The 17,359-nt window shown below is 31.3% G+C and overlaps 1 protein-coding gene across 3 annotated transcripts in view; it reads left to right on the forward strand.

Moving 5' to 3' along the window:
- The first annotated feature begins 76 nt into the window (after nucleotides 1–76).
- Nucleotides 77–17,359, forward strand: part of LOC142331522 (uncharacterized) — a 33,456-nt gene continuing 16,173 nt past the window's right edge. For 2 of the 3 annotated variants that reach the window (XM_075377497.1, XM_075377498.1), the window contains exons 1-5: nucleotides 77–375; nucleotides 590–716; nucleotides 8,208–8,305; nucleotides 11,523–11,692; nucleotides 16,202–16,351. In XM_075377497.1, the coding sequence (XP_075233612.1) occupies nucleotides 616–716; nucleotides 8,208–8,305; nucleotides 11,523–11,692; nucleotides 16,202–16,351 (519 nt within the window). In that variant the 5' untranslated portion in view covers nucleotides 77–375; nucleotides 590–615. Of the gene's footprint in view, nucleotides 376–589; nucleotides 717–8,207; nucleotides 8,306–11,522; nucleotides 11,693–16,201; nucleotides 16,352–17,359 lie in introns of those variants that run through there. The other variant, XM_075377499.1, reaches the window with a different exon arrangement.

The following is a 17,359-nucleotide window of genomic DNA, read 5'->3' on the forward strand; positions in this document are numbered from 1 at the left end:
TTTGTAGTAAATACTAATTAAATATTTGTGACAAGTTTTTGTTGCCAACACTGTAAATTGTAGCAGAAGACAGGACTGAAGGATTGCGAATGTAAACAACTTCTGCACAGTGTGACTAACTAATAGCAATATTAAATTTTTCATCTTCTTAAATTTATTAAACGGTTATAATTATGGCATTTACTTTTAATTTTAAATTTCTTTAAAATTAAAATTAAGTCATATTTTGGGAAGAGTTCCACATGAAGTTTTTTAAACGTTGAATGCTCAGTCGTGTATATACATAATAAAACTGAAAATGAATTAATTACTTGAAAAATAGTTTGAGGTTTTTTCTTTTTAATTAAATTTTAAATATACATCAGGGATAATAGTGTAAGTTTAATTACATAAATAAATATATTTTTTTAGGTTGCTATTTTTTCTCTTCGTTGCCTTATACATCTTTCCTAAAGTTATCAGTGCTGTGAAAATTTTATATGTTAAATTTTTTTTCAGTGTCATTGTCAGTTTTAAGCTTGTACCGTATCTTGGTCATTATGGAAAGTAAATGAAAATTTGTAATTTATGAATTAATTTTTTCTTTTAGGTTAAGATTATTGTGAATGGATAAGCATGGATGCTATTGAAACACAAGTGCAGAGAACCTCACCAATCTTAAGAGTTACTACTGATATTTCTGAATTAAAAACAAGAGAAGCTAAAGATGATTTAAGGTTTGTATAGTACTGTAATTTTTATAAGCTATAAAAATTGTAGGTTTTTTTTTGTTGATGGCCATACTATTTTTGAATGTATGATTCAGTGATTTTTGTAGTTGGTAAATTATCTTGCTGTGTAAATTGAGTTGGGCCAGCTTCTTTGCTACCAGCTGATTAGAAATTTATATGTAAATTTCAGAGCAAGTTGTGTTTGTTTTTGTATTGAATTTTGATATTTTAACATGTGTTTATTTTTCTTTGTATTTCTTTATATTCTTTTTTTTATTTTGTTGAAATTAATTTATTATTTTGTGTTATCTGTAAGAGTAAGTAAATTCTTTCGAGTTAAAACTTTGCATTTTTTTCCTAATTATATTATTCTTGTATTTGTTACATTGTTAAGGTATCTGCCTGAGATTTAATTTATTTATTAGGTTAAAGTTGAGTGCTGCTATCTACATGCTTAAATACTTACCATTGATTCGGTGGCTGTAATATTATTTTATGTATAAACATTGCTACCAGTGAGTGGAAGATATTATTTAGAAGTTGTTTAATATTTATGGAATTGTGAGGCCAAAATTAACTGATTGGATAAATTGTATTATTCACCAGAAAAGTTATTTCATTTGTGTAAATATTTTTTATTGTTTTATATCATTTTTTTTTTTAATTTAAAATAGTATCTGTAATTACACATTAAATTTTTTTTACATGATGGGTAATTACATAAAAATTATTTTTTTTATTTATGTGTAATTATTTCATTGCCATATATTTTGATCCCATATTTTTTACAATTACATACAGCAAAGTAGAGGATGGAAGATGATCTTTTTCTTGAGATTTTAAAACAATCCTGTGTATAAAAAGACCAAAACTATTTAACACTAGTTTGTATATTGATAGTTGTGTATCCTCCATTGGTCTTGCCAAAACAGTTACTAGTTTGGTGTTAAATCTTAATATTTAAAACTGTTTGGCATTGAATTTCAAGACTTAACACATTTTCAAGATGAGTTAGTAAATCTTATTTTCTATTTGCTGAAGGATATATTTATCTTTTTATTTGGACCATGATTCTTGATTATCTACCGTGAAAAGATACATTTTTTTGGCAATGCAATTTTTTAAGCTGTCTACTTCCAATTTATAAATGTAAGCTTATTTTATCTTTAAGAATTATTTGGTATAAATTTATCAGTATACCTTCACTATCATTCACAGACAATTATAACAATATTTATCCTTCCAGCCTTGGTTTGAAAATACAGTTTGTTTGAAAAGTAACTATACACCTGTCATGGACTAGTACAAGGATATGTAACTTCGGTTTACCTTAAAGTAGTTGGAAGTGTTCCCATGAACATCTGTATATATTTGCATACATTTCTTCTTGTTCTTGAAGAATAAGTTGTTCATGTGGAATGTTCTTTGTGAAATCACAAATAGCAGTTTGAAGTACCTGGAGGCTGTGGTGGTTTCTCTGATAAATATTACTTTTTACATAACCCCAGAAGTAAAAATCTGGTTGGCTGAGGTGGCCACAAATCGTTAAACCAATTTTCATATGGACTTGGTTTTATTTTGCATAGCAGCTGATATGTACTGCATTTTTTCTTCATCAAGTAGTGATAGTCCACCACTTCTTTGTGCTTTTCTTGAGTTATATGAAATTTACAAATGCTCTAAATATGAAAAATATTACTTTAAATGAACTAACATAGCGCAATGCAACATTTTCTTTATATTAGTCTAAATACTGCTTTAAATATATGTGGCAGGCTATCTAGTTATTCTGAATTATTATATAAAAAATCTTGTGTACTACTGATTAGATTCTTATATGAGAAGTTTATTTAGTTTTTTACTTATAAATCTTTTTAACTTTTTACTGCACATAATTTTGGATAAGAAATGCTAGGAACAATTATAGGAATTCTAAAATTCCAAATGCCCTTAATGGAGAGACATGGATGTGTTGTAGTATATGTGAAGTATAATATTAAATTTCAAACTTGTAACAAGTTTTTGAATTAAATTAATTTTATAGTATAATTTCTCCATCAGATATATTAAGATTTTGTTTATTAAGGTGGATAAATGATAATTAGTAGTTATTTGTGTATTATGTTACAATTAGGTTGTTTGTCTACTTATTGATAGCAATTTTTAAATAATTTATTATAACGTAGTAACAAATACCACAACAATGATAATTAAGTAATACAATAACCATAACATGGTCATTGTGTTAATTATCAATAAACAAGAAAAAATTGACACTTTACCATAGTTTTTAAATTTTACTATATTTTTGTTATAATAATAGTAATTTTTTGGTACTTATGCATTATAACAGTCCCACTATGGTTGGAAGAGTATATAAAATAGCTTTGTAAATTTATGATGGCTGTTGAAAGTTGTTAGGAATAAAGTAGAAATGAAAAACTAGAAATTGAATTATTTATTCAAATTAACCTAACCTATCCTGCAAAAATCTAACAGCTTCCCCTTCACAACATAGGAGATCCCAAATTCTAAATGCACACATTTTACTTATAAGTTCACAATAAGTATTTGTTAAGATACCTTAACAAGTATTTTTATTTTATGTCTTACTGATAAGAAGTAGAATATAGTTAAACTCACCACCTGTCGCGCTGGTTATAACCTCCCAATGACACTGGCACCATTATAATACACAAGTATCAATTTTTTTTTTACTTAAAAGATTTTAAAATGAAGAATCAAAATATTACATTTTCTTGAAGGTAGTTTATTAAAGTTTTGGTTAAGATTTGGTTAGTAACTATTGATTCTGTGTACTGGACTATGTACAATATCAACGTAACGTAACCTAATGCTCAAAGTTAAGTATCAAATTGGCTTTTTTAAAATGTAAACATAAGAGAATCATCATCATTTTCAATTGCCTTTAATCCAAGTTTCCTTGGACTGGGCCTTCTACAAAATTTCTCCACCTGCTTTGGTCCAGAACCACCTCTCTTCCATTACTCTCAGCACATCCTCTCTCTTGCACACTTTCTCCGTCACCATATTTATCCATTTCATTCCCGGTCTATCCCTTGGTCTTCTGCCTGTTTCCTCTGTATGCATCATTCTGTTTGGTAATCTATCTACCCTTTCAATATGTCCAAATCTCCTGAGCTGTGATGTTCCAATTGACTTAACAAGACTTCCCAATTTCAGCTCCTCTCTAATCATATTTCTCATTACCCTATCCCTTCTTATCTTCTCCATCACGCAAAAAAACAAGTTGCATGCTCCTTCTGCTATTTCCTTTTTAACTTTTTTGAAGATTCCATCCGTAGTTATTATAAACAAAAGTAGACATATCACACTTCCATGTCTCAATCCATTTCTATCTCAAACCAATCTGACCTTCCCAGTCTTGTCCTTATACAACTTTTGCTCTTCTCACACATAACTTTAATCATCTGGATGTCCCCTTTTCTTTCTTCTAGTACCTGTCACACAACTTCCCTATGCATGCTATCATAATCCTTTACTATGTCTAGAAATGCCACTACTAATTTCTTATTATAATCCCACTTTTTCTCACTTACTTGTCTTAGCACAAATATGTGTAACAAATCTATCATATCTGAATTCCATCTATTCCTCTTTTGACCCTCCCTCAGTTCTTCTGATGTAGTTTTCCAATACCATTTCAGATAGCCTTACCATGTGTGGAAGTAAGGTAATACGTACGTAATTACTACACAACACCTTGTCCCCCTTTTTAAATATGAGGATTATTATTTCCTTTTTCCAGTCATCTGGAATCACCTTTATTTTCCATATACTAGTGAACAGTCTATACAACCATTGTAAACCACAAACTCCTGCAGCCTTCACCAAGATGGTGCTTACCTCATCAGTTCCTGGTGTTCATTGTTGTGTAACATCCTTGTCCTTCCTCACTCCCCCTCTCCACTGTTCTTTTCTTTTTCCCCTTCTTTCTTCCAATCGATTTGGGTTTAGGAGTTCACTAAAATATTCTTTCAATGTACAAAGTATTTCTGCCTTCCTTACTATCAAATTTCCTAGATCGTACTTAATAAACTTTGCATTTTCTCTCCCATTTATTTTATTTTTAATAACACCAAACAGCATTTTCTTATTCCCTTGCAAGTCTCTTTCTAGCTCTTCTGTGAACTCTTTTCTCTGCTTACAACTTTCTTAGTTTCTTTTTGCTTTCCTATATTGATTCAAATTCAAAACATTACCCTCACCACTATGGGAATATGCAACTTTTTTTATTCTAAAATCGTTATAAGGCAAAAACTAAATAAAGTGGCACATATGTGTGAATGCACTTCATCTTTCTAAATAATTACCTTATCGTATTTTGTCATGCTATCAATAGAAACTATAATATTTATTTAAAAAAGCAAGAATTGAATCTGTAGTATAGTATATTTCAAGCCATGTTCTTTTAGAATATTAAAAAATAATATAGTTTACTTTTAAACAATGTTATTACTAGAAAGGTGTAATAGTACTTGAACTACTTTTCAATATAGTTAACATCAGTATTAAGATGTTTCTCTTAGCATAGAACCAATTTCCAAATACCCACTCTATAAAATGATGTTGCCTATGAAAAAATAGGCTTCACCTATGACAATAGTACTGGCGGCGCCCTACTTCAACTTACCTCTTTTACTCGAGAATGCTAGTAGATTCATTACACAAACATCAGGAAATCCAAGACTCCATCCTGGGTGGAATGATGATTGTCAAAACATGATTAGGAAACGATGGCAGGCACTGTATACCACAGACCTACAAATGAACATCTAGATTTGCATCGTAGAACTAGAGCAGTATGTTATGGTGTATTCATAGGAGAAAAGTCATGGAGGAATTATGTAGACTCCATCTTATGGACTACTCCTACGTCTGTTGTATGGAGGAAGCTTTGTGCAGATTTACGGATCCCAGAAACAGTCTATCCTCGGCCTTATTCATGAAGGAGAACTGCTTATGTCATCTTCTGAAGTCGCAACTAACCTGGCTGATTGTTTTCGTTTGGTTTCCCTAACTTCATCATATACTAATGAATTTCAGAGATATAAGATAAAAATGGAAATATTACCATTAAAAATGTGCGACTCGGTTGATGAATTATATGCTTCCTTTACATTTAAAAATTTGTCACATGCATTAAAAAACTCATGGAATACCTTCCCATGAATATGCTCTGTATGCTCTCAAACTTTCCCCATTCGGCACTTCATCCCCTAATGCGTATTTATGGTTTGTTCTCTTCAGACTACTGACCTATTTCTTTGACAAGCATTTTGTGCAAATTGATGGAGAGAATGGTGAACCACTGGCTTACCTGGCATTTAAAGAATGTTTCTTTAAATCCAGAACAAGTGACTTCCACCAAGAGCATTATGGTTGTATCGCCTACTCTTCAGCGCACCATACCGTGCTTAAGATGCTGAATGCTGTACATCACGCTTTTCTTCGCCTTGCCGCAGGTGCATTGAGATCAAGCATTGTCACAAGCATACTTTTTGATTGTGGTGATCCATCACCCTGGGATAAACTGAACCAACTGCTAGCATCTTATTCTGCCCCCCTGGTGGTAGAGGCTACCACTCAGTGAAACACCACTGAGAAAATAAGTGAAGCATACGTGGCGATAAATATATGGATGATAGGGCAGGGTTGTCACTTGCTCCAGACAAGACTGAGGTGGTTGCAATCTCCAGAGCAAGGAGGAGACCAAAACTGATACTAACGCTAGAGAATAGAAAGATCGATTCAAGGCCAGCAATAAAACATTTAGGAATGTGGATTGATTCCAGAATGAAATTCGGCATTCATGCCATAGAAACCACCAACAAATCAGAGAGGATGATGAAATGAATTGTTGCCCTCCTACCAAACACTGGAGGACTGACAGTATCGCAGGAAGTTCTTGGCCAGAGTCACATATTCCACCATGCTTTATGGGGCCAAGCTATGGGCCGACGTGACAAAATATAAAAGGAAGCTTGAGGCGGTATATAGAAAATGCTGCTTGAGAATTATAGCAGTATACCGGACCATCTCAAAGGAGGTGGCCGAGGTCCTGGCAGGGGTCATGCCAATAGATCTAGTCACACAGCAAAGGGAGGAGGCTCTGAGAACAACAACCTTTCCTGCACGGGCACAAAAAACGCCTATCATCGCAGATTGAAGGGGAGCTACTTGGGGTCTGGTAGGTGCGCTGGGAACAGGAAAAAAGGGCCGCTGGACCCATCGCCTTATTGGCAACATTAGAAGTTGGTACAGGAGAACACATGGCATGCTGGGAACACAGTTCCTGGTGGCCCATGGAGGTTACAGATTTGGTCTAGATTATATGGATCTATGCCCTGATTGTGACAAGGAGGAGTCTCCATATTTATTTTTGCTGTCTGTGGTTTGGAGGGGAGCGTGAGGAGATGCTCGATACTTTGGGCCTAGAAGGCATGTTCCATCCCAAGGATACACAGGGTATCATGTTAAAGGAGGGCAGGAGAAAACTTCGTCAAGAATATATTAGACAAGTTACATGTTACATCCCTGTGAAGAGCTCCTTCAGGGAGTAAGATGCCGGAGGGTGCCAGGCCAGACAGGTTTGAGAATGAAAGACAATATTAAGTTGGTTACACTTTCTGCCCAACCAAACGCAAAAAAATTTTTAAAATATATAAATAACTATTTCTCAAAAAAAGGTATGATTTTATTTAAAATGTATTTTGAAACTGAAAATGGTGCCAAATGAAATCCTGCTCGCCATTTTTGGATTCAGTTTTGTTGTATCTGTCACTGGTTTTAGAACACTGGATTAAGCCACACGTTATATTTCCCTGAAGTTGCACAATATTTCCACGGAATATACTGTGACTTTTCTTTTGAATCAAAACTCAGTCTCTTTAAGATCTCATTAAGGATCAGCCATTATTGTTTGTTTACAGCAAGAAATCAACAAGCAAACTATATATATAAAAAATTGTATTTAATAATTAGTAGGTTAATTATAGAAACATTTGAAATTATAGAACATACTCTAAGCAAAAACTGTTCTTCCACAGTGGCATCTTAGGTAGGTAATATATGAAGGCGGTTCACAGGTAGTGTATATGAAGTGCATGCTAAAGCCCATATTTGGAAACTACTTTCTGAATATGTCTTGTATGTAAAAGGAGTATCGTAGTTACTTTAGCTCTTGCAGATATATAAAATATTTATTTAAAATTATAGGTCGAATATCATAACCAATAAGTACCTGTGATTTTGATTGTGTCAGTAAGCAGTTGTGTCCCACTGTAGTAAAAAAAAAAAATAGTTTAGTGTAATATCAGAGTGTTTCTTCTTTATGTTAGTGAAACTGGTATAGTTCCTACCAACAGTGTTTAATTACTGATATTTACATATCAGCATACCAAAATTTTAATGTGATGTTTTATATATTTAAATTTTACCTGCATTTGTTGATAGGGCATCTGAAACAAGCCGAAGTGGTAATAGTGGAGAACCAAACTTACGACATGCATCTAACTTACTGCAAAAGAAAAAACAGCTCCGCCCATTGTTTGGTAATTATTTTAGTAATTATATATGTATATATTTTAAAACCTGTTTTTTTTCCTTTAGTTACGATATTGATATTAGCTTTAATAAATATACTTAGTTTTATGTAATCTTAACTACCTAATGTCCTTCCAGATAACAATAACTGTTACCTAGAAGGGAACCCACTGTCTAATTTAATAAAAAAGGAGTTTTGTATTAAACAGTTTCATATTTATTTATTTAAATTTATATCCCCCAAAATCTTACTAAAATAGGAGGAGCACTTGAATGTTTCGTTCTTTGTAAAATTTTTCCACTCTTTTGGTAATCAAATCTTGTTAGAACAATCTGTTGCCTTGTAGAAATTTGTTTTGAAGATGTGTCATAACCCTTTCCTTCTGAGTATTAATATATCCATCTTTTCAGCTTACCATCTATACTGGAGGTAATGAAGAAGGGTCTTCAAATGTTTAACAACCCCAAGACATTTTTTCTTGGTATGTTTGATGGTTGGGTATTAGCCAGTGATGTATTTTCATCTGATGCTTTTCTAACGTATGGAATCCTTGGTCCCTGAACATAAAAATGTGACTTTTAGGAAAACATGACATTTTTCACGTCTTCTTTGGTCCAGTTAGTATGTGCTTTGTCTCACATGAGCCTTTTTTAACATTATTGGTATTAAAAGCTTCTTTTCAGCTGGCAGATGAACTTTCTATCTAACTGTAAGAAGTCAGCTTCTGACAGTTACCATGTGAAATGTGTTCCACTGACCACTAATTCTAGATTTATGTTCACAGTAGATAATCTAGGATCAAGTTTACTTTTTCTTACTAATAATGATCCTGTTTGGAGTAGTTTTTCTTTTATGGCCACATTTACCTTTCCTTTGAGATGAAAATGAGCCAGTTTCTTTAAATTGTTTTAAAATAGCATTCACTATTCTAATTCCAACATTACATTAAGAAGCTATTTGTTGTTGTGTCATACTGATATGCTCAGAAAGAGAAACAATTTTTGAACACATCCTGGGAGTTATGTCCATTATTATATATTCAAGACACACGAACAAAGAATACAAAAATATAATTTTGAAAAGTAACGAAATAAACTTTTACAAAACACTATTATAACATGAAAATTGCTAAATAACTAAAGAACAATAATTCCACATTACACAGACCATTTAAAGAATGAATGGCTGTGGTCAAGCAGTGTAGTCATAACTTAAATATAAATAAAAAATTCCCTGTGTTTGAATTAATTTGCACATTACTGTATGTCACTGTGAGTTACAGATATCAACATGGTAATCTAATCATCCAAAATATGTGAAAGCTTATCCTTCTCAACTATAGCAACTCAACTGGTTGCAGCCCACTGGGTGGTATGTTATTTTAGGTCAGCTACATAAAGAGTGGCAGGAGGGGGAATAAAGACTTCATCTTTTTTTTGTGGCTTTTATAAAAATCCTCAAAAAGTAGTATAAACACATTTAATCTGAGCTTCTTGGTGTCAATATATGAATGCCTGTTTTCATCAGTTACATGTCTAATCTGACCTCTTGGAAGATATTCATCCAGATTGGTTTGCGTGGCATTTCTCCTGCCAGCACCCCATTCAGTCACCCTAAAGCATACAAGCAAATTTCTGTGCCACAAACGGCTACTGAGCCATGAACAGTTTAGCGACCACTATCCGAAATAGCTTCTAGAGCTTATGTAACAGTGTGAGTGGACTAAGTGCAGTGCCATACGCTGCACAACATTCGTCTTGGTACAGAAATCTTTAAATTTTGCATGTCCATCCAGCAGTCTGCGGTTGACAAAGCCGCCTGCACTAATAGTTGCCATTATGAGTTACACAAACTAATATGAGACGGTCATTGGCGAAAGCCTGGGATTGTCATACCCACAAATCCGTCAAAGACCAGATTCCACAGCAAGGGACTGAAAACGGAACCCTGTGGGATTCCCCTATATTCATCTAGATTTTTGAACCTCTATGTCCTGTGAGGCAGAACTCCATCTTGTACAAGAATGAAGTTTCCAGTGTTTTCCTCAAGTTGAGGCATTATCCATTCACTTATTGGAGATAAAGTGCTCTAGTTACTGTGTGTTTAATCCCACCGGATTGGTCTAGCAGTGAACACATCTTCCCAAATCAGCTGATTTGGAAGTTGACAGTCCCAGTGATCTAGTAAAGGCAGTTACTTTTATACGGATTTGAATACTAGATCATGAATACCGGTGTTCTTTGGTGGTTCGGTTTCAATTAACCACACATCTCAGGAGTAGTTGAACTGAGACTGTACAGGACTATACTTCATTTAACTCTTACATTTCATCCTCTGAAGTAATACCTGAATGGTAATTCCTGGAGGCTAAACAGGAAAAAAATACTGTGTGTTTGTGAAAAAAAATGATCTGTACATATTTTTGTGGGAAATAGCAATAAATACATTTTTTTTAGGTAAACCTAAAATATGTTGGCCATTTCTCTAAGGTTTTCTGTTCTTCATATTTGTGTGTTGACTCTGTTGTTCTACTCTAATGTTAAATGTACACTTAACAAAAATTTGGTGATTAAAGAAACCATCTTTGTCAACATGTATCTGCACATTCCATGCAGAATTCTGTATGTAAGGCTTTGTCCAAGAGTCTTTTCTCATGGAGTTTGTTTGCTTCATGTTAGTGCACTACCATATGCCACAAAAAATCTTGTGATTTTCTCAAAGCTTTCAGATGGGATGTTTTTGATCATTTGCCATAAAGTCCAGATCTTGCTCCAAGCAATTTCTACGTGTTTACAAAACTGAAGGATTTTCTTGGTGGAAACCACTATGAAAGTAATGACAGCTGTTCTTGAGTGGCTTAATGGATTGGCAGCAGACTTCTTTGACGATGGTATATAAAAACTAGTACCACAATTTGACAACTGCTTGAACTTAGGTGGTGATTATGTGGAAAAATTGCTTAGAAAATGTAGATTATGATGCATAATGATGCAAATTTATTACAATAAATTTGTTATAAAACAAAAATGGTGTTTAATTTCTGCATGATCCTCGTATTTATATCATGATATCTTTGGAAACTCAAATGATGGCAAAAGAAGTGACTGAAGGTAATATGTTATAAGTAAAAAAAATTATTAGGTCAATTTTTCATTAAAATATTAATAATTACAATTTTATTTTTATATATACAATTTTTTTTATATTAAAATGTTTTATTGTAGGTTCACCTAATCCCTACCGTTCCAGCAGTTTTTATGCTGCTAGTGCTTATTCAATTCACCCAAATTCAAAATCAAATGTAAGTGCATTTACTCAACGTATTATGTCTGCTAAACTTTTGAGAGTTAAACAACTTCAGAATGAATTAAAAGAAACACAAATCCAGCTTCATGTGAGTTAATAATTTAACTAATTATAGTAGTAAATTGAGTAAAAAATATATAAATTGAATAATTTGTATTATTTTCTTTGCTGTTGTTAGTATATTACAGATGGAAGGTAAAAATTTACAAATAACCTTCTGATTTTTGTACCTTCATTGTTTTGGGGTGCATTACATCTGTAAACCAAACTGAAATTTTTATAGAGAATTCTATAAACTTTTTTTGTAAATGGCTCTATACAGTCAAGAAATCAAAATTTTCTTCATATTGAAGTTACTTTAAATCACTCTGGTTATTGATAAGAAAAAATTATTTTTTTTATACAAAAAAATTCTTCTGTGTATAGATATTTTAATACAATATTAATATTGTATCCCTGTAATAATGATACTGTAAGAAGAAAGTATTTAAAAGAACCAAATAATGATGGAAGATTTAATAAAATGGCATCCAGGGTTATTACGATGATATGATGTTGTCTACAAGTAACACCAGGGTATATCGATCGTACTCTCACTTTGCCCAAATCCAGCCTCTTGGTAGCTACTGTATGAAGGGACGAACAAGACAGAATTTTATCTGTCTACTAGGTACATATTTTTTCAGTCAGCCATTCGGTTTCAGTATGACAGCCATTTAAAAGAATTTCTATTTAGGCTTCGATAAAGGTAGGAAAGTTTTTTTTATGTTTCATAGTGACATTATTGTGGTATGTGTATAACTTCACTCTAATGGAAAATTGACTGTGAATGAAAGAAAAATTTAATTAAAACTGCTGATAATGTTTTAATGAAAATTCTTTACTTTGAAACTGTTTTTCTATTCTGCTGGTTATTGAAATAATGGATGTAATTACAGTAGAATGCTAATATCTTGTTCAATTTAAAAAAAATTCTGTCTTTATTGACAGTTGAAATATTGGCAAACATTTTTTAAAAATAAAAATAAATAATAAATAAAAAACTTTTCTTAATTATGTAGAAATCTTTTTTTATTGGTAACTATCGACAAAGTTACAGAATCTTAAAACTGTGCTACTGCAAAAATAGGGAAATGTGCACTGTTAATGTTAAATTTTCCAAAATTTCTAGAGATTTTATATAAATACATTTAAACTGTCAAAAATAAAACAAAAACCACAAGTTTTATAAAATAAAAATGAGTTTTTTAATCAAGAGGTTTGCAACATATAACTTTTCAAATATAATCTTTTTCTTTATGAGAAGTAGTACTATTTATTTTTTCTTTGTAGTAAATATTTATTAAGAGAGAAAATTAATTTAGAATTGACTTTCTAAATATTGTGTAATATAAGTTATTATTTATAAAATATATTTTGAATCTTTCTATACATTAAAATTTTTATGGAATCAGGTTCGATATACAAAAGTTCAATTGTATTTGTTTTATATCTCAGAAAAAATTGAATCCAGTTTAATCTCAGGAACAGTACAGTCATGACATTTGATGTGAGAGCTTGTGTACTTGGAAAAATAATTCGTCAGTTTACGGGGGTGTTGTTTTGAAGTAGGGTTAGGCTTGAGATTTTCACTGCTGTATGGTTTTTATGTTATTAAAATCAACTCCTTAAAAAAGTGTGTGTTTTCAAAGATTATTTTTAATCGAAGGTCTTTTTTGTATTAAAAATATTACCATTAAAATTCTAAAAAATTACATATTTCTAGAAATTAAAGATTATTCATTTTTGTAATTTTTTATTTCATTAGTTTTATTCACCTTTACTGTTTATTCATTTTTTCTCTGTAAGACATTGTTGGAGAAGAATGGTTTTCAACTTTTGTTAAAGGGATAGTAAATTAAACATTTTTTTTTTCTAAGAAAAATAATTTTTTATCTAAATATTCCCTAGAAGTAATTTGATGTAGTTTTTTTTAAGCATGATACCTTAACTGACCAAAACATAGTACCTTAGCAGAGTTAAATAAAGAACAATTTTTTTATAACTTTTTATATATATATATATATATATAGTTTTTTTTCTTTAGATAAAATAAAAAATGGTTTGTTGTAAAGCTAAAAGTTATTTTTAACTTTGTAACTGGAGAAAGGCTGAATTTTAAACTCTATGAAAATGCCGTTAAAGTTTAGCGACATCTGTGCCAGCTTATATATGATATAGTATATATATATATTAGTAATCTTTTCATTAGAATTACAGCAAATTATTATTTCTTAAATGCAGTCTATACAAACTAAATTAATCCAGTATACTTACCTGTATGTACTGGATTTAATATTAATTCTTTAATTTTCCATGTTTATTGTATGCATAAATGTTATGTAAAGTTTATAAAATTTAAGTTTCATGCATTTTATTCTGAAATCTATAGGTTTTTGAGTGTTTTGTGTTTTAAAAAAATACCATTCACTTAAAATGTAATTTCCTTGTGTGTGTATATATACAAATTTTATACATAGGCATATATGTATTTAATGCTTAAAAAAAACTACCTGTTCTAGTTCATTGAAATTTAGATACACTGTAGTAGTATATCTGAAGTTGTGCACGTGAAAATTTGATGAAGATTGGTTGAGTTGTTATTCAGTTACGTGACCACTTTAAGGTTGACATCATACTTTGTAGTGTGTATTTTTCATACATACTTAGCACGGTGGTGAGCAAGTTGAAACTTGTTAATCGAACATATATAGTACGTTATACTATGAAAATCAGTGCGTTTTTGACTGCAAAATAGTTAGGGCATCAGAAATGAAAAGTTGGTCTTCTTACCCAGAACGGTCAAGGGTTTTTTAATTTTATACTAAAAATTAATAATTTATATAATTTTTATATTAATAAAAACACTTCATATTTCTGAAATACAGCATAGTACTTTAAATAACTTTTAATACATTTTTGGTTGTATAGTTAAAACTCATTTATTTTTAAGTTAAATAAAAATATTGTGATAAATAAACACAAATTAAAAATTTTGTGTTCATAAAATATTTACGAGGGTCATTCAATAAGTCCTTAGAAAAACATGGAAAAACAAATTATTTTGTGTAGATTTTTTTTATTTTTCAACATAATCTCTTTTTAACTCTACACTTTTCCAAGCATTTCTCCAACTTTTTTAAGTGTCCAAAAAGTAGGATTTTTGTAGGTCCTTAAAACATTTGTTTGGGCGATGACCTCCACTTTTGACGTGAATCATTGCCTGCCGAACCATTTTTTCAAGTTTGGATATAAAAAATAAAAATCACTGGGGGCCATATCTGGTGAATACGGTAGATGTTGTAATAATTCAAACTTTAATTCCATAATTTTGGCCATTGAAACTGCGCAGTTGTACACCCGTGCATTGTCTTGATGGAAAAGAATCTTTTTCTTTTGTAAATGAGGACTTTTTTTCTTGATTTCTTTGCTCAACTGGCGCAATAATGATGCTTAATACTCTCCAGTTACTGTTTTTCCTTTTTCCAAAAATCAGCGTAGATATTACCACATGCATCCCAAAAAAACCATGGCCATCACTTTGCCAGCCGATTTCACAATCTTCGCCTTTTTCGGAGCCTGTTCAAAAACCCACCATTTTTTACTGTTCCTTTGTCTCTGGAGTGTAGTAGTGTATCTCTGTTTCATACACAGTTATGTATAGACGCAGAAACTCATCAGGATTGCCGCGGAAAAACATCAAAACAGCCTCAGAGTCGACCACACGATTGCATTTATTCTCCACCGAGAGCAAATGCGGCACCCATCTTGGTAAAATTTTTTCACATCCAATTTTTCATACAAAACACTGTACCTTGCGTTATGCCTGTGGCCTCAACTATTTCGCGCACTGTGACTCGTCGATCACTCAAAACCATATCGTGAACTTTGTTAATCATTTATTGGGTGGTCATTTCCACTGGACATCCCGAACGATGTTCATCTTTTGTGGATGTACGGTCACATTTAAACTCATTTACCCAATTGTAAACAGTTGAAAACACAGGAAGATGTGCCATGAACTTCATCCAACTCAGCTTTGATCTCTTTCGGTGTTAAGCCTTTTAATTATGTGTTTAATCACCACTCGAAACTCACTTTTTTCCCATCTTTCCAAATAAATAATAGCTTGTTGCTTCAGTCGACTATAACCAGATGATGGATACAGTTGAAACTTTAACTGCATTCTACTGACAAATGACGTTTACTAAAAGTAAACCGTTTTCAATACTACGAGTGCCATCTCTTGGATTTTCTCAGGACTTTAGGACTATATCAATTGGAACAATCTTCTATTCTCTTTAGTTCACCTAAATAAGGTTTCACTTTAATAATATTACTTTGTAATAAGTGACATCTCTTATCATAGTAAATTGGTATGTTGATAATAATGCAGTACTGTTTATCTTCTGGAAAGTCTCGTTAAATAATTCCTATTCAATTCATTTATTATATGAAAAGTAAATGTAATTATTTCATTACTTTTTATAATTAAACTTATATTATTATTTATAGTTATTTAAAAATGCGTTACTTATTTTTAATTCCATTTTCATAGGAAACTAGAAATGAGAATAGGTTATTGAAGTCTTTGCAGAAACGGCAAGATAATGCTTTGAAGAAGTATGAAGGTGACAATGCCCAATTACCGCAGTTGATTAAGTCTCATAATGAAGAAATCAGAGTGATATCTACTCAGTACAAGCAGGTTTTAATATTTATTTGCATGTCTTTGTTTAAGTAGTTAATAATGGTGGCTAAGTTGTATGGTTAATGAATATTTCAATGTAAAATCTTCTATATTTTCATATTATTTTATTATAACTAGATTAATTATTTTTGTCTTTAAATGAAAAAATAAATTAAACAAGAAAAAGTAATATTCTTAGAAAATTGTTTTAGCTTTTTATGTCTCCCTTTAAAAGAGGGCTTGAACTTTAAATGTAACATAATTACAAAATGTTAATGAAGAAAAAATTGTATGGTGACTTTTAGAAGCCTTTTGTGGAAATTACTTTATTTTGTGTTGGAATTTTATTGTTTTTACACAATAATTTAACATTAAAAAAAAAAAAACTGCATTTTGGTGGGTTTGACACTCTGATACGCAACCATTTATTTAAATGAAAAAGGCAATGGGAAAATTATTTCACTTCTCACATTCCTGGTATGAAATGCTCTTCCTTGAATCACCTTGACTTGTGACTTAGGTCAGGTCTGTACAACCATATGTTAATACCACTTAACATGTATTATTAGAAATTTTATTGAAAATATTATTTTTTAATTGCATGAAATCACCTTCCCTGTTTTGATTCATCTCAGTTTACCTAAAACCATGTGTAGTATGCAGTAAAATTAAATTACATGTAAATCTGTAACTTTGTAATATATTACTAAAGTTTTAAAGAAAAATTATTACAGGGAACAAAACAGAGAATGCAATACAACCTCAAGGTTTTTTTACGAGGTTTGTTCAGGTATAGTCGTTTTTGATAAAATGACAAATCAGATGAACATGTCATTCTGTATATATATACACAATGGATTTTGCTAATCCTGTTCTTAAAATTGCTACAGGAAAACTTATTATGTAGAACTTACTGTCTATATTTTTAAGATTTTTTTTTAGTATACTTACAATTTTAAATTCTATTATACATTTTTTAACATATTCAAACCTATAATTTAGTATAAATATTTGTTAGTTTTTTGT

The sequence above is a fragment of the Lycorma delicatula genome, chromosome 10 (assembly GCF_047948215.1).
Source record: "Lycorma delicatula isolate Av1 chromosome 10, ASM4794821v1, whole genome shotgun sequence".
NCBI classification, from domain to species: Eukaryota; Metazoa; Arthropoda; class Insecta; order Hemiptera; family Fulgoridae; genus Lycorma; species Lycorma delicatula.